We start from the raw sequence: 20,985 nt of genomic DNA on the forward strand, positions 1-20,985 counted from the left end.
TGCAGAAATGCACAGTATTATTAAGCTGACCATTATAAATTCTACAGATACAGGTCTATGTAAACCCAAGCCCTGTATTTTTCAACTATTTTGTTCATTTGGTTTTGCCCGCATATGGTCAACAGAAGACCAAAGGAATCTGCTGCACCATGGCGACTCTGTAATGTCAGAGCATTGCAGTGGCTATATAGGAGCAATAAGTGACAAATAATCTCTTAATCTATTTACCTCCCGTGGAATGACACTATAAAGTCGTGGTCCCCACATCCACACGAAAACACTGGTGAAAACACGTGCACATACAGGAAACTAAAGCTACAGCCTTACAATAAATCCCACAGAGCTGACTCCAGCTGCTACCAGACTGAACAAGAATGAAATGAGGGAAATTCCTTTTTTGCTGCTAGGAAGGAATGGTAACATGCATGAAACTGAGGTTGGATTATTATTCAGACTGCAAATCTCGAAGGTTAGCTGGTTAAAAAACATTCACCCGGAATAAGAGGTTAGCTATTTTATTTGTAAAAGCTGCAGAGAGGGCGGTGCGTAAAATACGCTTTTAAGGCTAAAATGAATGCTTCAGAACAATAGAAATCTGAGAATTATTCTAATTGTGTCTTTAAGAAACATTTCAAATCAAATTTAGATCTTTACGTTTAGTGGGGATTCAGCTAAAATGTTTAAAATCAGTTTTGTTATATGACATTTAGAAGCCTTAGCCTTATGTATAGTTGGATACTTTTATAATCTAATAATATGAAAGAAAGCAGCTTCCAAATGATTTTTCTTGCCTTCTTTTTTTTTATCTATTTATTTTTAGTTTTTTGCATTCATAATAAAACAATTCAGCCAAAAACATTATAGGGCCTTCATAGGGTGAGCAATAGTTTGCAAAAACTCTGTGGGAAGATCAGTGGACGGAGGACAGTGAAGGGCTTCTCCATTATGCGCAGAGCAAGGGAGAATTGCTGCAGTCCAAATTCCTTTTTTTGTGAGAGGACAATTTACAACTCGGCAATAGAGCGTTTTTATGCGCCTCCATCGCCTGTCATTGGATGCCACTGGTCATGTGTGAGAGGCAAACGTCTTCATGGCCCTTTTCCTGATTTCCCAGGCGACTTTTCCCCCCTCACTGCATTCTGCGTCCATACGCCGTTAAAACCAAAACGAACCAGACGCCTTTTTCCGTTTAAAATCTCCGACAGTTCGTTTTAGAAAAACCGTCTAATCAGATCGGCGAGTTTTTGAGCAAACTTCAAGCCCAAGAGATAAGCGACGGGGAAAAAAACAAAACAGCTCCAGCTCTACCTCTTCGTCCATTTGCAGAGCAGTAGCTGCAGTTCATCGGAGCTTTGGTCGAAATGTACTGTTTTGATCAATATGAAAGAACGAAAGTGGATTACCTACAGAATACAGGTAAGATCTGCCTGTGCGCGTCCCTGTGCATGTGCGCTGTCTGACAGCTTCCTGTTTCATTAGTCATGTAAATGAGGGGTGAGGTAATCCTGTGACAAGTTTCGGATGATGCACAGTATGCTAAAATGTTATATTTTTATCCAAACTTCTATTAATTTTAATATTTTACTGCTACAGTGCTGTGGTGCTGACATAAAATTGTTTGATAAATGATAAACTGTATTTTTATGGTGGAGCTTCTTTACATTGTGCATAAACACTGCTCGACTAAAAAAAAAAGATCTTAGGCTGCATTTTTTTATTTAAACAACTATATTATATTATTTAGGAAAGATATCAATTTGAAAATTTTACTTTTTTTGTTTATTTGCATTCATTTATATATCAGATCTGAATGGATTTCATGTGTGGAATCATTGCACACAGGAGCAATAATATTAATCCTTTACTCCATGCAGCTAAAATCGTTGGATTTTGCGCTGTGTTTTTCACAGGATAGGATAATTGTTAATATATTCCACATTTGCACAGTCCAACATACAAAGTCCAGTTTTTGGGGCTGTTTTTAGCTGCTTGGAGATGAGGGCCTCTGAACAAAGACAGTATTTCACTGCAGCTTGACAGGCAGCTGCGAAAGTATTTACAGCCTTACTGCAATGCGGCAAAATGGACCCTGCTATAGAGGAGAGGTGCAAAGCTTGAGAAAATTAGGCAGCTTTCGCCTAGACAAAGATTTTATGGACGATTATACAACCTAAATGCTTGAGAGGAATTAAACCACTGGATTAGATTTAGCATGTATATTAACTGATGTGTTTTTTAATCTGTTGGATTTTTTAACATTGTTTTATGGGGAGAGGTTTGGTTGGTAAACTGTTTTTTTAATTAGTAATATTCAAAGGTGCTTTCAGTTTAACCTACTTTAACATAATTCTTTCAGGTGTTTTATTTTCATTTTATTTTATTAAAACGTGCTTTTATCCCCAGAATCACCTTCAGTTTGTCCTGTAAACCAATTTCATACCAAAAACTGCAATTTTAACTTATATTGATATTAATACATTTATCAAATAATGAAACATAAAATTATGCTTTTGCAGTTGTTTTTCTCAACATATTGTGCCATTTTGGGAATTAATGCAACTTGAACAACAAAACATTACCTTCCATCATGTCATTTGATACATGACTATTTGTTTGCAGTCGTATTGTTCAATAACTCTCTACTGATGCACTTCTGCGTCACTGAATGTCCTTTATCATTGGGTTGTTTGGCCTTAATGTAGAAATGCATCCTTTTGCAGTGGGAAAAGAGTGTAAATTTCCAGCAGAAGGCGCTGTTGCCCAACACTCAGCCTCTCGACTCTTTTACAAGCTACTTCCTTGTGAACAGTGAATGGATGGGTTGAGAGTCATGTGGTCTAGCTTGTCTTTGAGTGGGATTTTTGAAATAACAAAAAATGTTAATTTCAGATTATCCACACAGAAAATATGATGTGCTGACAGAAACTTGACCCCTTTCTTTGCTATAAAAAGAGAAATGCACCTTTTTTATATAAAACATTTTCATGGAGATGTCATTCATTATGAGGCCTTTATATTGACTGCAGAGGTTAATTATAGAATATCTTTAAAATAACTGATATAGAACAACAAACACATCAATGAGGGAATCTAATAACAGAAGAACTTTTATATAAGGAAATCTTTTCAGAGTTCCTGTATTTGTTCAGCTAGTGTAGGAGGAGCAAAGGCTGGCTGCAGTCAGGGATTGGTGGAAGAATAAATGACATCAGTCTTGTTGCAAGCGCACTTGGGAGATAAATGCACTTGAGACACTGCTAAGAAGGAAATTAAAGGTCAAAAGCTTTAAGTACAGATGTAAGCTAAAATTAGAAATAAACAACCCTATGTTATTAAATCAAATAATTTTGCACATATCTGTTTGCATCGTTATTAATAACACTGATAAATATTTAAGAATGTAAATTTAAGTAATGCTGCCAAATACTTTTCTCTCTCTAATCAGCTTCTCCATTTCTGCTCATTCTTCCCTCCTGCAGGGAGCATTAATGCAATCTGCATTATTGAGCAAGTGCAACTTTGAGGGTTATTTATGGGCCCGCGCAGCGTCGTGAATGGCTGTGAGAAAGCACGTGACGCCATTAAAGTTTGTTTTATGGCCTGGGACTTGACAAGCCAAAATATAATTCTCATTGTGTATAAGTGAGCGCGTCCAGATGGGCTGGAATAGTGTTCCCAATGACATACAAAGAAGGGAGCTCCACCGGCTTGAATTTTATCCTTTTTTTCCTCCACTGTGGATGTGTTTTTGGCGCAGGGTGCACCATGTGTTCCAGTCTCTATGGTAAGCTCTGTTTTATCATTGTGCTATGGGCGTGTGATGTCACATGCGTAATGCTCAGGCTGAACCGTTTCCTGTCTGTAAAAGCTGGATTTGCACGGGGCTGGGAGCTAACGCCGCAACTCGTTGATGTGTGGGAGTTGAGCTTGATGTTATTACTCTGCGTAAACAAGAGGCCTGGCTAAACAATATGCTTTGATTTTTCACCTTGTTTTCTGTTTGTCTTCAAAAATGCAAAAACATCTGACAATCCTATTTTTGTCTTAATATGGCTGCTGTTTTAGATTTTATTTAGCTTTTAGACTGCTCAAAAACAGGTTTGGATTTGTTTTCTGTTATTTACAGTCAATTCAATATTTTTTTGAGAGAATAGCTGTCTGACCGTGCTGTATCAGAATATGGTTTCAGATTAAAAGAAAGGCTTCTCAGAAAGGCTGCCTTTTGGTCAAGCAGCAGGAAATGCTGACTTTATCATTCCTTTTGTTGTGACTCTCGGCTTTGACCCGTCTGGACGACTAGCAGGGAAGGTGAAAGGCAGGTCAGGGCGTCTTATATTATAACCCGAAGTAGGAAAGGAGGTTTTTATATTTCCCATATTATAGCTGCCGCACATACATTAATTGTTGTCCTAAATGAAAAACAATAAAACAAATAAGGTCCCCAATTCTTCTTTTGTTTTCTCAGTTACATTAATGTGTAAAACATGGAACTCGTTGGCAGAAAGTTCTTTAAAATGTTTATATATATATATATATTTTTTAGGCTTACTTCGGTTATATTAAGGCCTTATGAATTAACCCCTCAACGCACAAAAACACTAATAATAAGTTTTATTAAATTAAACGTTTTGCAGTGAATAATTTGCTTAATTCCGGACGTCTTTAGTCATCTATCTATCTTTTTATTCATTTGTTTGATTATGATTGTGATCCAATCTTTATAGTCTAATTGTAAATGTAATTTTTTTTCTCGATTTTCGATCCAAGAATCCTCCCTCTAAGTACCCAACGTTTATTTGGATTATTGCTTTTTTAAATTATTATTATTATTGTTATCCTTTAACTATTTAAATCGTCGGTTTGATGCAAAATATCTTTAAAAACACATTTTCTCCGTTGTATCTAATTTGTGAAGTACTGGATTTAAATTAAAGTAACTAAAATCCAGAATTGAAGTAATTTAAATCCAGTGCAGGCCTCTCGCCGTGGTACGCCGCTATGGCTGCTTTGGGGTATCAGCTGGGGAGGATTTGGTAAACTTTTGCACCCTTTTGAGCTGTCAGCAGCAGCAAAAATAATTAAAGTTTTTGATAGTTTTGTAAATGATTCTGGTTGACCCTGCTGGCCTTTAGCCTCATCTTTCGGCCAGTCGGTGATAAGAGCCTCAAGATCATCCAGCAGCCACACGAAGCGTCTGGGGGCTTATCTGCTCATGCGCCCAAAGTGGTGCTGAACTGTTTGACAAAAGCTTTAAGTCCTATATCAGAAGTTTGGAAGATTTTAACGACCCCTCAGATATTTAGAACGTTTTTTAGTCTCTATTCGTTGGTGGGATGGTTGTTTATTGGGATGAACTTGGGCTTTTTGAAGGGGATAAGAACAATGATGAAGTATGTTTTTTATGTTTATGCCTTAGGGCTTTATTTATTTATTTCTTTATTTATTTTCTGTATCTACAATTTCATTTATTTATTCAATCTCACATAAAATTTAGGATTTTTTATAGAACAGTAACAGTAAATTAAAGATTTTAAAATGCAAATGTTTTATAACTTTTAACCTTTTCCGTCATCTGCACAATACTCAAAAACACCACTATATATATATATATATATATATATATATATATATATATATATATATATATATATATATATGGGCGATTCTTCTTAATTGCCAATGTTAGTTGGTTTGATGAAAACATGCATAAGGGTTAATGCATATAGTCAAAATTGGAATGATATGTGTCATCTATCAATTAGATAATATTATAGGGTTTTATTCTGCTTTTTCTTAGGAATGCCAAATTTTTTATTTGCACATCCAATGTAAAAGGCCCTTAAAAAGTTATTTGGCTTTGCATAGGTTTTCAAATGTTGCGTTGTACGCCTTTTTTATCTTATTTTATTTCATCTTATCTTATCTTATCTTATCTTATCTTATGGGGTACTTACTGCTGTGCATGTGAAACACTGATGCCTTGGAGAGTGTCACTTCCCGTCGTCTATATATACCCTGTAGAACCGAATTTGTGTGATGGAACCAGATTCACAGATTCGTTTCTAGGGGAGTATATGGTCGATGAAAAACCTTCAAAACCCTGAGTTATGGGCTTCTGAGGCCCAAAGTATTGTTACAGTAAAAGTCCTAGTAAATCTTAACAACACATTACTCACAGAAACACAATGGGATTCTGGTGAGAGTGAATAATTTGATCAGGAAAGTGTCTGTTTTTGAGGTTGCTGTTTCTTTTTTTGGAATGAGAATCCAAATGCATTAAGTAAAAAGAAGCTTCAGCCCGCTCCAGCTGTGGCTTTTGGCTCTTGTGTCTCCACATTATTGATTTGCAGAGGAGTGCTGCTGCTGTTGCTGCTGCCCAATAGAAATTTTGGGCAGCAGCAACGGTTTAAAAGGAAACAAACGGTTTAAAAAGAGAAAGACAGGGGCAGATGAAGGGATGAGATTGGTGTAACTTTTGGATGACCCCTTCATGACAAAGCCACTGTCCATCAATTGTCCCTGGTCATTATTTCACTGCTTTTATGCCAAGGGGCTTTTTGTAGCTTTTGTTGGTCCCTCTGTTGAACACCATGCTTTCAAGTAACTTTTCTATCTTTTATATATCTGCTTTTGTAAAACTTAAACCTGCAAGATATTTCTAAATAATTCTATGCAAATGTTCTCATAATTGTGCAAATGGTTTACATTTTTATTTAATTTTTTTTATTGTTGTTGTTGTTTTTTGTGTGCATTTTAAATTTTGGTATTGCTTACTCACTAATGCAGCAGTTTTAGATGTTTGTTTATTCTGATGAATCTTATCTAGGTGTGTCTTCATTTAGGCAAGATCCCATTTAGTTGTATGTTTACTCGTGTTTGGACCCGCATCACCTCCATTGGCCGCTCTGGTCACATGGTTCGCTAACTTTATTCAGTTGACACCAAGTAGGAGGGCTCTATGGAGGAGAGGAAAAAAAGACAACTCGAGAAAAATTAGTATTTTCTACCTTCAGAAATTAATGGCCATGAGTTCGTATATGGTGAACTCTAAGTATGTGGATCCCAAATTTCCTCCCTGCGAGGAATACTCGCAGAACAACTATATACCTGAGCAGGGCTCGGACTTCTATAGCCCGGCGCAGGACGCGGACTTCCAGCACCCAGGGATCCTCTATCCGCGATCAAACTACACAGAGCAGCCGTTCAACTGCAGCCCCGTGTCGGACTCCGCGGTGCAGCCCCGGGGTCATCCCGGGCACACGGCCCACTTTGGGGCACAGACTGAGCAAGGGCCCCCAGTCCAAAACACCGGACCTCGGACTTGTGGGCTGCAGCAAAACGCAAAGAATCAGAATGGGATCCAAGCCAAGCAACCTGCAGTAGTTTACCCTTGGATGAAGAAAGTTCATGTAACTACTGGTAAGATTTACTTTCCTGTTTTTCCCTGTTGGTAGTTATAGGAAGTCATTTAATGTAATATTTATGGGCGTCTTTCAAAGGCCTAGACAATTACACTAGTCATAAATTTTTATAGCTGAGGAAATAGGCCACAGAAAGCTTCAGAGGGCACATACTGGCCACCAGTGCATGTATCTGAGGAGGAAATGTTTAAAAGTTTTTTTTGTTCTTTTAAACTAATCAATGGGCTTCTTATTTTTGCGTTTTACACTTTTTTATGGATTTTTTGCGCACTGACAACAGCTACTTTCTTTGTTTTGTTTGTTGTTGTTTTTTGTTTCTTTTTTGCCTGCATGCTTCAGTTGGTGACATGCGGTAACTCTTGATTTATTCTCTCCTCCTTCCTCTTCTTGTTGTTTTCCAAACCAGTGAACCCCGACTACACGGGATCAGAGCCCAAACGCTCCAGAACCGCATATACTCGGCAGCAGGTCTTGGAGCTGGAGAAGGAGTTCCACTTTAATCGCTATTTGACCAGACGGCGGCGGATCGAGATTGCCCACACACTCTGTCTGTCCGAGAGACAGATAAAAATCTGGTTCCAGAACCGACGGATGAAGTGGAAGAAGGACCACAAGCTTCCCAACACCAAAGGCAGATCCGCGCCGGCCTCTGGCCATTTGCAAAACCATCAGAAGGACAACCAGACTGATATAACAGCGTTATAAAGGACATAGGAGGAGGTTTCAGGACACATATTTTGTACATAAACAAAGACAAAAGCTGCATTTCGACTTTTGCATGGACTGGTGTCGTTTGTGAATTTTTTTTTAATTTAACAAAATTGATTCCAGCAATTTTGACCCAAGAATGAATCAGAAAACCAATCGTTTTCTTTTACTGAGAGGTTGGAAATATTTCTTACTTATATTTAATTTCATCACAGTCAGAAAATAATGTTTTTTTATATTTGTATTGGGCCTATAATGATTTATTTAATGTTTAATTTCACGAATATAGGCCAACTGTTTCCTCTTACATAAATTTCAGTGTTTCCTTTTTTCTGTTTTCTTATATTACATCAATGAGGCAAGACCCTCGCTTTTTATCTTTTCTTTTTCATCCCACAAAACGCACAATATAGGTACTTGAAGGAAGCGTTATTTGCATAAACACTCGTAGAACTTTCTTTCCAAAAAAAAAAAAAAAGAAAAAAAATATATTTTTCATTCTGTAACTTGTTTGTTTAACTTATTTTGTAAAAAATTATCTTAGCTCATATATTATTCCCAGACCTAAGACATTCCCGCGCGGAAAGGATTCCGAGTGCCCTTATAAATCTCCCTTGACATCTTTGTAAACAGTGTACATTTTCAGAAAACTCTCTCTCACATGAAAGATTATTTGTTCTTGCATGGCACCAAAATTGCATTTCTTTTTTAGAAACTCCCCAAATCCTGAATATTAGGAATGTATGTCTATTTTCCCTTGATTATTACTTATTTATTTGATGAAGAAAATGTAAATCTTCGCAAAGCACACGCGTTTACTCAAAAATTTCGTTAAAAAGTTTCTTTTTTAATAAAAATTAGTAGGTTTTGCTCATTTTAGCATGTCTTTCTGAAAACTTTCGATCAAAAATATGATAATTTTTTTTGGTAACACCAAACCAACCGAGTGGAGGAAGGGAGCGCTTTCAGGTCACTCATCGGGGCAAATATTTCTTGTTTTAGGCCGTCATTGTGCTCGAACAACAACAAGAAAAGGCCAATCGTTTTCCCAGTGCGAGGAGCTCTCTTTTCTTAAGTCTTTCTGAACAGAGAACTGAAAAGGTATTTCAGCCGAAGATCGACAAAAGCAGCTAAACCAGGTTCATCCAGGGGACACATTTCAGCCGCAAGGACTGACCCCAGCACCTCCTGACCCGCCGGACAGGCAACATTTTCTCTCCCAGGCGCTACTTCAGTTTGGAGGAGAAAAAGCCTGTCAGACTGCCTAAAAAAAAAAAGAAGAAGCTAAAGCTCATTCACAGTAAAGAGCCAGTGAATTCCGCAGTTTTACACGTGTTTTAACAGTATTTATATTACCCCTCCCCTGCCTAAGGAGGCTCTGATTTGTATTTGTCTTCCTGCATTTGTCAATATGCAATTCTTTCCCTCAATTTTTATTTTTGTAAATGCTTTTTACTTTGTACGGTGCTTTGAGATGTAAGAATTATATAAATAATAAAGATTTCTACTGATTATTAGTTTGAATATTGGCAAAATAAGTTTTATAGTTTTTATTATTATTTATTTCCTTCACCCGGCAATGAAACATAACGCAGATTGGGAGATAATTCATTCAAAATAAAAGGGCTATTTAAAATCTGTCAGCTCATTTTGACACACATTTATATATATATATATATATATATATATATATATATATATATATATATATATATATATATATATATATATATATATATATATATATATATATATATATATATATATATATATATATATATATATTTGTGTGTATACACGTTCTAGCAAGAAGATCACCCCTTGAGGCTAAACACATGGAGGCTTTCAGAAAATACTTACAAATGGGGCAAATGCGCACTGCATGGGTTTATAAAGCCTTCTGTCCTTATAAAATGTGACTTTCACAAACAACAATGTTTCATCTGTTCGCATTAGGGGGAAGCTCTGTTTTTACATGAAAAGAGGATTGATTCATATATATATATATATATATATATATATATATATATATATATATATATATATATATATATATATATATATATATATATATATGTGTGTGTGTATCTTTTAGATATATCTGTAGATCCTTTCTAAAAGGATCTACAGATGTCCCCCCCAAGTCAATATAAGTCATTAAAAAGAGTCGAAGGGACAAAAAAAACACATTGCAAGGAGACCTTACTAAATATTGATATTTTATTTTAGATCAAAATCAATTTTTGAGTTAACATATTCTGAATAGAGTTTACAAATTAGTGTGAACACCCCCCCCCCCTCCCACCCCCACAAAAAAAAAAAAAAATCCAGTAAGTACTTTTAATATTCAGCATAAGCACCTAAATACTCCAATTTGCTGATCTAATTGAACATGCCAATGTTCTTTTCCCGTTGCGGTTCCAAAACGATAAAGTCTTCCCTGCAGAATTGATCAAAAGTAAGAAGAATAATACTGAAAAAAAAAAAAAAAAAAAAAAATTTAATATCTTTGTTTTTATTGAAACCCAAGACAAAAACAAAATCCAATCACACATACTTGCATCTTTCCAAAAACCACATTGCCCCCTATCATGGCTACATATCATGAAAACACATTGTATTTTTTCATTTCTACCGTTAAGATACACAGACATAGAACGGGGCACTGTGCTTATTTCAGCTGTGGCTTTATTGGGGATGTCTCTCTGCAGCAGTGACCTCCGACCCTTCACTCTAAGAATCAACTCTGATACAAACAAAGCGGCTATAAACAGACATGTGGAAAGACAATCTGCAGTCCTCCCTCTATCGTTTCCATTTACTCATGCTCCTATGTGTGCAACCTAAGCATGTGTGATATACATACAGAGATGAAATGATATAGGCACATATAATCCTGTAGATGACTTAATATGCATTACTGCTCCATTGGTATAAGTGTGTGCATTTTATTTTACTCATTATTTAGTGGAATCCCTCTACATTGTATGCAGCTGCTGGAACTGCAACAAGAAAATAAAATCAAACAACTCTGTTAGCGGGTCAGAACAGCCCATAATATACAGCGTGCAGCCACACTGACCTACATGTCTGAACAGCAATAAATGGGAGCCAAAGGCAGTGCCATTTTCAATGACACTGCAACCAGTGCACAGGAACACAGCGCTGCTGCTCTCCATCCGGCCATATTTGATTTCCAGCTGTTGGTTCACAGAAGCCTCTCCGAGCCAGACAGGCAACCGACCAACCAACCCCCCCTTTAAGATAATATTAAAGTGCTCCGTCTGCATTCAGAAATATAATCCAGAGAACATACCACTCCGCTTCTCTGTTCTCTAACCACGTGATTGTCTAAATAATTAATGCAGCACGTCCCCCTAGAAACACGGCGTCGTCATTAATCGCAAGGACTCTATCAGAGTTGAAAACTGAAGAGATCCCCCCTCCAAAGAAAATAATATCCGATACTCGGCGCGACTGTTAGCTGCGGCTCTGAACCGATGGATGCTCGGGTAGGTAAATATTTCAGCATCTTTCATGTTGCCTCAGCTTGGCAAATGACGATATCAAATGTCGATGATATTTGATGTATTGCACCCCCTTCTCTGTTGTGTGCGCTCCTGCATGGGCGCAAATGTTTAAGCTGCGGATTATGGTGTCTACAAGCCTATTTCCTCCTTCTTTTTTTATTATTATTTTTTATCATTACATTTGTTTAAGATTCACTGTTTTTAAGCGTTTATATTGACTGAATTTAGGGGTGTAATCATAATATGTAGTGATAGTCCGTTTATTTATTATTTTTGCATTCTTTAATATATCTTAAACGAGCATTTAAGGATGTAAAGTTATTTTTTTTAGGACTTTAAAATGACACTCAGGAGTGAGTTATAAATTGATGTTGATTTATAGGATATTGTAGCAGCATAAGATGAATAGCTGCTCATGCATCTTTTTTATTTTCGGGCATTTATGTCTTAATATTTTTATTCTTAGAAGGGCATTGTTTGCATTGGGTTCATCAGAAGTGCTGGAGGTTTGGACCGCCTGACAGTTCTGCCTCCTTGTAAATCACTCCCAGTAATTCCTGAAAAGGTGCGAGGGAGACTGTTTGGGGGGCCGGCCGAAAACTGTAAATCTTTCACTTTTATTACCCCTCTGTACATATGCCGGTGACGCTGTACAAGCTCTGCAACCCCTTCTTCTTTTCTTGTTCTGCAGCGAGAACAACCCGCCGCTCAACAAACCAGCTTGCAGTTGCGAGATGCATCTCTGCTAATCCATTTTAGTTTTCCAATGCATTTTTTTTTATTATTATTATTTGGCGTCATTCCCTTTATTTGATGATTAATACGGAAAACAATGCAAGAGAAGCCGAGCATGCTCCAGTGGCTCTTTGTGCTGCAAGCAGGGGTTGAAGATAGACACACATACACAGAGACAAATAACAAACGCAGGATGATAATGTGTTTTATTTGAATACAATCCAGGAACAGCTGCAAGAAAACCTATCGTGTAATTTATTTCATAAATCATTGTAAAATACAAATGGCACACCAGTGATCTGCAGAAATGCCACTCTCCATGGGTGATGCGTCAAAAGCACTCTTCTTATTTTTTATTTATAAATTCCTTGCAAAATGTATTAATCTTAAAAGCCTTTATCAAAGTACTCTCATTGCAACGCAAAATTGCCTTATCATCATACATGGTTATTGCATAGATTATAGAATAGCTGTTATCAAAATGCAATAATAGGGACTGATAATAGATACAAAAAACAGCAAACAGTCCTGCCTTTAAATATTGAGGCATGCGGGTTGCAGTCCTTGATATTCAAAGAAGTAGGAACATTTTCTCAATCACAAACCTCAGACGAGCATATAAACGCCACCCTTTATCAAAGTGGACCGGTAGGAGCTCCCTGCATGAGGAAGAGGGCAAATCACGTGAACACATATGCTTGTTTCTAAAAGGCAGTGCCATTTTATTTGTCATCATAAAAGCTTCAGAAACAAGCCCCCCCAAAAAATCCCAATCTACACAGGCCTATCCTCGATATCTCACTGGTTGATTGATTGCCAGTGGATTTTTTTTTCTGTTTCCCCCCTCTTCCTTGGAATAAGGATACCTGGTTCGCTTTTTTTTATTCCATTCTTTCGGGAATACTGTCTCCAACCGGTGTATGGAAATGTTGGAAAAACAGCAAGATCAGGTTTAGGACAGTACCGTCTGCAGACAGGGGGAAAAAAAGAGGGGTGAAGGATTTATTCTAGAAGCTGCACGGAGAGGAAGTCAGAGCTGTGAGGCAGCCGCTTTTTGATGAATTGATTCGCAGGTAAGCAAATGCATGGCGAGAAAGAAACCTTCAACAGCGGGTTAATACAATGCAAATGATTTTTTTCTCTCATATTCTGATGCATTTCATCTGGGAGGTTATGCTTGTTAAATGAGTGGATATGCAACAACTCTTCATATAACCACCTATAGGCCTATATATAAATATAGTTTCCCATTCGAATACTATCGACAGAATGAGACCTGTTCTTTTCAGCCCATTATGGAAGCTTGATCGGAGGGAGAAGAAGAGAAGAGTAGGAGGAACTTTTCTTTTTTGAGTCCTGGATCGTAAATCACATTAATTTGTTGTCTTATCGTCACACTGGCGTTTGCTCTGATTTATGTGGTTTCTGTTCCATATGGCTTTGTCAGCTTGCAACATTTTATATGTTGTACTGATTTGTGCTCGAGGTTTCTTTAAGGGTTTTGACAAATAGCAAAAGACAAATATATATGTATTTTTTTTTTAAGTTAACAATGCATTAATTGAGTGATATTTGCCTTCTTTACATGGTTTTGTCTGTAATTCAAATATAAAAGCGCCAAGATGTAACCTTATTCTAGTTCATTTAATTCAAATACTTATTTTACAGCTCTATTTCCACAGCAATTTTAAATTACTTGATTTCTACAGAAAAAAAATATACATATAGCCTATTGCATGCAAAATAATAGATATTTTCTTTGCAGCAAACTCAAAATCACATTTTTCCTCCTTTTTGGAAAGTATGTGTATTCAACAGAAATATTAAGAAGGTTTTGGAAGGTCTGAACGACTGCGTGAGATAATAATACTTCTCTTTGAGTCCCGACCCATTGTGTTGATCAAACTTACCGTGACAACGCGTAGGCGAAAAACACAGTTCGTGTGAAAAGGGAGGCTTGTCTGCTACTAGTAACTCGGGGTGCTCAACAGCAACTGGAGGGCGAAAATTATCGAGCGAGCCTCCCAATATATTTCACACAATGCAATAAAAATAATCAGACAAATTAAAAATAATAATAAATTGGTTTGTGCCACAACAGGCTTGCATGGTGCCCTCCTAGTAATTAAAAAGGAATTAAAAAAATAATAAAAATCTCGCGTTAAATTTCCAGCCGACCATATCCCCTTGTCTCTCTTAGCAGAAAGAAACTGATCTGAATTTGGTGGCGACTTTTAGCTCCTTGAGCCAAAAAAGCTCGTTGTTCATTAAACTTTGGCTTAATGCAGAATGACCCAAAGGTCACCTAAAAACGCTTATGACTGCTAGATATTTGGCCCGTCGCTTTGTGCGAAAGTGCATATGTAAGACTTTTCATTCTTGAAAGGAAGAAAAAAAAAAGTTGGGTGGTTATTAGATGAGTTTAGGAAAATTCTATTGGTTTTTTTAAAGCTTTAAATTAATTTAATTGTTTTATTGGAGTTTCTTCGAATAAAAAAAATATATTTTAATGTCAATTTAAGATGAAACATGAAGGATTTATTACTGAAACAAAAAAAAAATCACTAAGATATTATTTTTAACACTTATTTGTGTTCCAGGTCGAGATGGAGGCGGTGATGAATGCGTGAGCGTTATAAAAGAGATCTGCGCAGATTTTGGTGAGTAACATTTTATTTAATTGATAAACGAGATACCAAACTAAAACATGCGCTAACAAGGCGATGCGTTATGTGGCGGCACATTTAAGCTCCCCAGTGTTTCGTAGAAGAATTGGATCAAAGGAAGGCATGAAGAATGACGCGTAAATCTTTACGCAGGCCATATTTCCATTTTCTGCAAGTCCACTTGAAGAACAAAACAAGAACAGGAACTGAAAATAAATTCCTCTTTTGTTAATCGCTTGTTGTGTTGCTATAAAACGAAATAAACAAATAGGATAAAATAAAAACGAAAATAAAGAATATAAAGGGAAAATTACGCAATTTTATCCAAACTCGTAGGTTAAAAAAAATACAACAAAATTGACTCCGTTTGTCCTGCTACAGCTGCTGGCTCGCAGTGCAGAGGCAGAATGGAGGCAGAATCGTTTACAAACGGGGTAGACCTGCTTGGCTCAAATTCTTTCACTTTGCCTTCCTCCTACGCTTAGTTTTGTACTTCTGACGGGCTGTAGACTCTCAGGGAGTGTTTTGCTTTTTCATTCCTCTCTGAGGCCGTTTTACAACCAGGACATTTGCGGCCATAAATTTCGCCGCGGTCCGCACTGACAGGTGCAATTGTTATGCGCGGCGCAGACTGCAGACCTCCCGAAGACACCATCGTACAGTAAACGCGAGTCTTTGATGTTTTTTGCCTTGGGTTAAAAATGTTCTTATCCGCATTTTTTTTTTTTTTACCAGTCATATTTATATTACACCAAGTATGCTATTAAAACATTTATCTATTTTTATTTTTTTTTTGATAATGAAATCAATTAGAAAAAAATAGTTTGGGGAGTGGAAGGAAGAATAAAAAATAAAATAATAAATAAATTAATTAATAAAGCGTGGATCATATGGAAACATAAAAATGTGACATTGCCCAAGTTATAATGAATAATCCATGTCCCACCATGACACGCTGCATCCTTTCTTTGCTATCTTTCTCTCCCGCTCTCTTTTTTTTCTTTCTCCATTTCACGAGCACGCTCGATCCATCGTGCACGCTCACGCAAAGCCCACCCCCGTTCATAATTCCCCTAATATCAGCCTCTGGCGTGCGTAAAAATGGATCCTTGAATGCGTGTGCGCGGAAACAACAATGAGTGCGCTGCGGGCTTTGTGAGGCCTGTGATTACTGAAAAGGGCATTGTGTTTATGTGTGTGACAAATGCTGATTCAACTTAATTGTGAGCAACTACTAAAGCCTCCCAGAGGGTCCCTTTTTGTAAAAAGTTAAACTTTAACTGCTTTGTAGCAAAAAAGAGTAAGATGACAGGAGTTTAAAGCTGGATAAATGTTAGAGTTTAACATGTAAGTGCTTTAAAGACCAGCAAATGTGATTCTCTCAGTTAAATGCTGAATTGACTTTGATAATGATAATTTATCCTCAAAATAGGTGCTAAAGTTATAATAAGTGATATTTGTCTACCTACAGCTCACAGACTGGAGCAACTGTGGGAAGCACCAATCACGTGAATAATCAACACCCATTTTGTGGCTTTGAATCCACAAAATGCAGAAGGCAACCTATTACGATAACTCTGGACTGTTTGGAGGCTACACCTACCCCAAACCAGACTCCTACAACTACGGCCCTGCTCATCAGTCCTATCCTGCTCCTAATATTGACACTGATTATCAGAGTTCAGTGTGTCCTATTCAGAGCTCTGCAGTCAGGCCACCTCCGGCCCTCAAAGACAGTGACCTAAACGGGGACTGCTTGCGGCAAAGCGGTGGCCAGAGCAACACCAACAGCAGCAGTAGCAGCAGCAGCGGCAGCAGCCAAGCGAACGGGATTTCTGAGCAGCAGGTTCCCCCTTTGTCTGCATCCTCCCCGAGCTCCAACAGCTCTGGATCCCAGAAGAAAAAGTCCCCAAATGGCAGCGCGTCAGGGGCGGCCACCCCTGCCCTCACCAAACAGATTTTCCCCTGGATGAAGGAGACCAGGCAGAACTCAAAACAGAAGAACAACAACAGCTGCGCTGCTGCAGGTAGAGATCCTGATGGTGCGTATGTGTGAGTGTGTGGAGACCATGCAGGGCCGGCCTGAGGTATAAGCAAACTTTAACCCCATTGGTCCCCAGAAAATCTTTGTTAGCAGAGATAATATTCGTGTATCTTAACTCTCTATTAAAAAGCATTCTAACATAAAACATTTACCTCTTCTTATTCATTATGATAAACTACTATAAACCAAGAAACTGTATTCATTTTCACCCTGTGTTCTGAACTAAAGGAAATTTAATAGACATCATTACTGATAATAAAATAACAAATAAAATGAAAAAATACGTTTATAAGGAACTCTTGACTATTTATGTACTAAACAATTTGAAGTGACTTGATTGTAACCAAAACATAATGCAATATATTACCATTGATTTATTGAAACAAGGTATTGCATGCAAAAAGTACAAATTCTAAAACATAGAAATATGAACAGAAAGGTGAGAGGTGTTTTGGTGGCTGGTGGATTACCTGGATAGAAGAGCCAAATGAATGTCTCCTTAGATCCTCACTAAACTGTACAATCAAATCCCATTTCTTTCTTTTTTCTGGTCTATATGTTACCAAGTATATATCAGCTGAATGTTCTTGACAAATATCCCTGAGAAGCTAAAATTCTTAGTGCCTAAAGTCTAAAAAGTCAAAATGACTAAGAAGAAAAATGAGGATTAAAGCATGATCAGTGTCTAATGAACTATGCATAGCATAGTTTCTGCAGATTTCTATTTAGATTTTCACTATGAAACTTTAGAGTACCTCAATAATTCTTCATATCTTGGTCCAAAACTGGAAGCCACAGGTAAATCATATGTTTATTCCAACTCTACCCCAACTATATCAGTTCACCTAACCCAAATAAATAAACTGTTAGTAAGAATATATACAAAGTTGGTTGAAAATCTAGTTAAGGTTGCTATTTTTTCCCCTTTTATTTATTTCAAAGCAGGGTTAGTCAAGCCAACATTATCTATAAAGCACAAAAACAAACAAACAAAAAAAAAACTGAGCATAGCAGAATTAACATAAATGTTGTATAGATTTCTAAACTAAATACTTGGAAAAGAATGAAAGACTAATATCGGTCCTTATATACAAAATACACATCCGAAGAATTTCTGAACGATATACAGTCATGGAAATATTCCAATTACTTGATCTATAGGTACCTGAGAAATGCAATAAATAACAACAAACAAACAAAAAAAGTAAACAAACAAAAAGATCCGAACAAAACAAGGGTGGTCTAAAGTTTTTTCCATGACTTCATATACATATCCCCAGAAAACCCTGTGTCTGGTAACGCCCCTGGCCTTGTTTAACCTTGGCCTGGCTCTGTTTGTGTCTTGGCTTTGACATAACTTGCAGCTTAGATGAGCTAATCTTCATTTTGCCAAGTAACGCTAAGGTGATGCTGTGGTTTTCTCCTCAGGTGGAGAGGTGAGCGATGAGAAAAGCCCACCCGGACCAGCCTCCAAGCGGGTCAGAACTGCTTACACCAGCGCGCAGCTCGTGGAGCTAGAGAAGGAGTTTCACTTTAACCGCTACCTTTGTCGCCCACGGAGGGTGGAGATGGCCAATCTGTTGAACCTCACCGAGCGCCAGATAAAGATCTGGTTTCAGAACAGGAGGATGAAATACAAAAAGGACCAGAAGTCTAAGGGTCTGGCACACTCCCCTATGGGACACTCCCCGGACAGAAGCCCCCCGCTGAGCGGGCCCAATCACACCGGATACGGAGGCCAGCTCCAAAACGTGAACACCCTGAGCTACGACGCACCCTCACCGCCGCCCTTTGCCAAACCCCAGCAGAACATGTATGGTCTGGCCGCTTACACGGCGCCTCTGGGCGGCTGCCTCCCTCAGCAGAAGCGCTATCCGGGTTCTGAGTATGAACACCACGGCATGCAGAGCAACGGGGGCTTCGCCAACGCCAATTTGCAAGGCAGCCCCGTGTACGTGGGTGGGAACTTTGTTGATTCCATGCCAGCCTCGGGCCCCATGTTCAACCTCGGCCATCTCCCCCACCCATCATCCACCAGTGTGGACTACAGCTGTGCCGCTCAGATCCCAGGAAACCACCACCACGGACCGTGTGACCCCCACCCCACGTACACAGACCTCACCTCTCACCAAGTTTCTCAGGGAAGGATTCAGGAAGCGCCTAAACTGACGCATTTGTAATATTACGACGTTTCTTGTGCGTGCGCGTGTTTGTGTGTAGGGGTGGGTGCGAGTGTGTGTATTTTTGTGCCAAATTACGTTGCGCTCTTTTTTATTACCTCACTAGGCTATTAACAACGCTCCGAGCGAGCTCTGTGTACTATGACAGTATTATTGATATTATTATTATTAATGCTATTGTGTAATTATTTTCTAAATAATAGAGCTTTCTCCATTTCTCTTAAATTTTTTGAGAAGCTAGCCTAATTGTTGATAGTTATTTCTATTTCTTTTTTTTTTCTTTTTCTTTTTTAACCTTTTGGTTTATTCTCAAGTGCAATGCGCAATGTTTGACTGAATATTTCATTCCGTTACTTGAAGGTAAGTATTGTAGATCACAAAAAGTAGAATCTCATCCTTAGATGGAAAGATTTGTTTTGGAAAAATGACAAAAAATTGACTGTTTGTTAAAGGATCTCATTTTCATCATCTTATTTATTTATTGCGTCATTAATTTAGCATAATCCCCGGCACTATAGCATATAGCCTATTTAATTATTTAATTGCTTTTGTATTGCACATTATTTATCGTTCATTATGCGAGCTATTTATAAGTGTGGATTTGCGTTCCCGGATTGGACAGAGCGGTGCACTTGTTGGGCAAAACAGGGTTTGTTTCTTTATTTTTATTTTTTTTAAAGAAATGATACGACTTAAAGAAAGGAGGATTTCGAGCTGTATAAATCTGAGACTGGGGGATATTTATGGAAAGTAAAACATGTCCACAGTTAATCTTGTGTCAAAACCTTAAGTGAAACGTAGACTATCGCAAAAATCAAATACGCACACCAGCATGTCATTTTGTGTAGTCCTTTGCGTTTTTATTATTCTAATAATTTGCCTTCCATTGTTATTCCATTCAGTTGGACATCCATAAATTACGAAACTCCGATGATATTGAAATGTTATATTTTATTGTGTTTAACATTTTGTAAATAAAGTGCTTAAACTTGTATTTTCAAATTGCATTTTGTTGACTTCTGAACAAAACGCTGCAGTTTCTCCAACGCCAAGAAGGTTTATTGAGCCACAGCCTTTACTGTATAGTCCAAACAGGCAGAGAAGATCAATAATTAGACACCAAGATATCTAAAACTCATCAAATGCTTTATGCTCCCAATACAAAGCCGATCTTAGCAAAATAAAAGGCTCGCGGGATTATTGATGTTTTATTGGTATGTAGGGGAGTGAGTCTATGGGTTATTGCATCCTCCACATGTCACTTATCATATTTTAAGACTCGACCACAGGATTAGGCCACCACCCCATCCCACCCCTCACCACCACCAACCTTGCAATACAGAGTAGAAAATAACCGCAATTTTCCTGTAAAGAAGGGGGTGTAACCTGTGGCCGTTTAATTGATTTCAAAATACTAATAAAGAAGATTGGTGCCAATAAGAGCAGAATAAGAAAATACACGGTGGTGCTTTGACATTGGGAGAGACTGGAGGTGTGTGTGTGTGTGTGTGTGAGCGAGAAAGAGAGAGAGGGGGTAGAAAGAGCAGTTCATCCTTTATTGCTCCTGGAGAGCCATTTCAAAGCTCATTAATCAAAAACTCGTCGCTTTCAGGCTCCTCGCTGGTCCCCCCCTTCATGTGAACAAAGCATTTGCATTCCAAATCCAAGAAACACATTTCTTACCGAGCCGATCTTGGATGG

General features: G+C 37.9%; 2 protein-coding genes across 7 annotated transcripts; both read left to right on the forward strand.

The window, feature by feature from the left end:
* Positions 1–1,105: 1,105 nt before the first annotated feature.
* Positions 1,106–20,286, forward strand: hoxd3a (homeobox D3a). 6 transcript variants are annotated; one of them, XM_038280196.1, is made up of 4 exons: positions 1,106–1,416; positions 14,995–15,054; positions 16,532–17,102; positions 18,533–20,286. In XM_038280196.1, the coding sequence occupies exons 3-4, from the start codon at positions 16,610–16,612 to the stop codon at positions 19,282–19,284; spliced, it is 1,245 nt and encodes a 414-aa protein (XP_038136124.1). In that variant the 5' UTR covers positions 1,106–1,416; positions 14,995–15,054; positions 16,532–16,609; the 3' UTR covers positions 19,285–20,286. The 6 variants fall into 6 exon arrangements, with proteins under 6 accessions (XP_038136124.1, XP_038136129.1, XP_038136126.1 ...); XM_038280201.1 differs by having other exon boundaries at positions 16,532–17,087; XM_038280198.1 differs by lacking the exon at positions 1,106–1,416 and adding an exon at positions 3,635–3,784.
* hoxd4a (homeobox D4a) lies at positions 6,424–9,653 on the forward strand. Its single transcript, XM_038280204.1, has 2 exons — positions 6,424–7,419; positions 7,828–9,653. The coding sequence occupies exons 1-2, from the start codon at positions 7,020–7,022 to the stop codon at positions 8,124–8,126; spliced, it is 699 nt and encodes a 232-aa protein (XP_038136132.1). The 5' UTR covers positions 6,424–7,019; the 3' UTR covers positions 8,127–9,653.
* Positions 20,287–20,985: the final 699 nt, after the last annotated feature.

Source organism: Cyprinodon tularosa, unplaced genomic scaffold, assembly GCF_016077235.1.
Source record: "Cyprinodon tularosa strain WSP-4 unplaced genomic scaffold, ASM1607723v1 ctg158, whole genome shotgun sequence".
Lineage (NCBI taxonomy): Eukaryota > Metazoa > Chordata > Actinopteri > Cyprinodontiformes > Cyprinodontidae > Cyprinodon > Cyprinodon tularosa.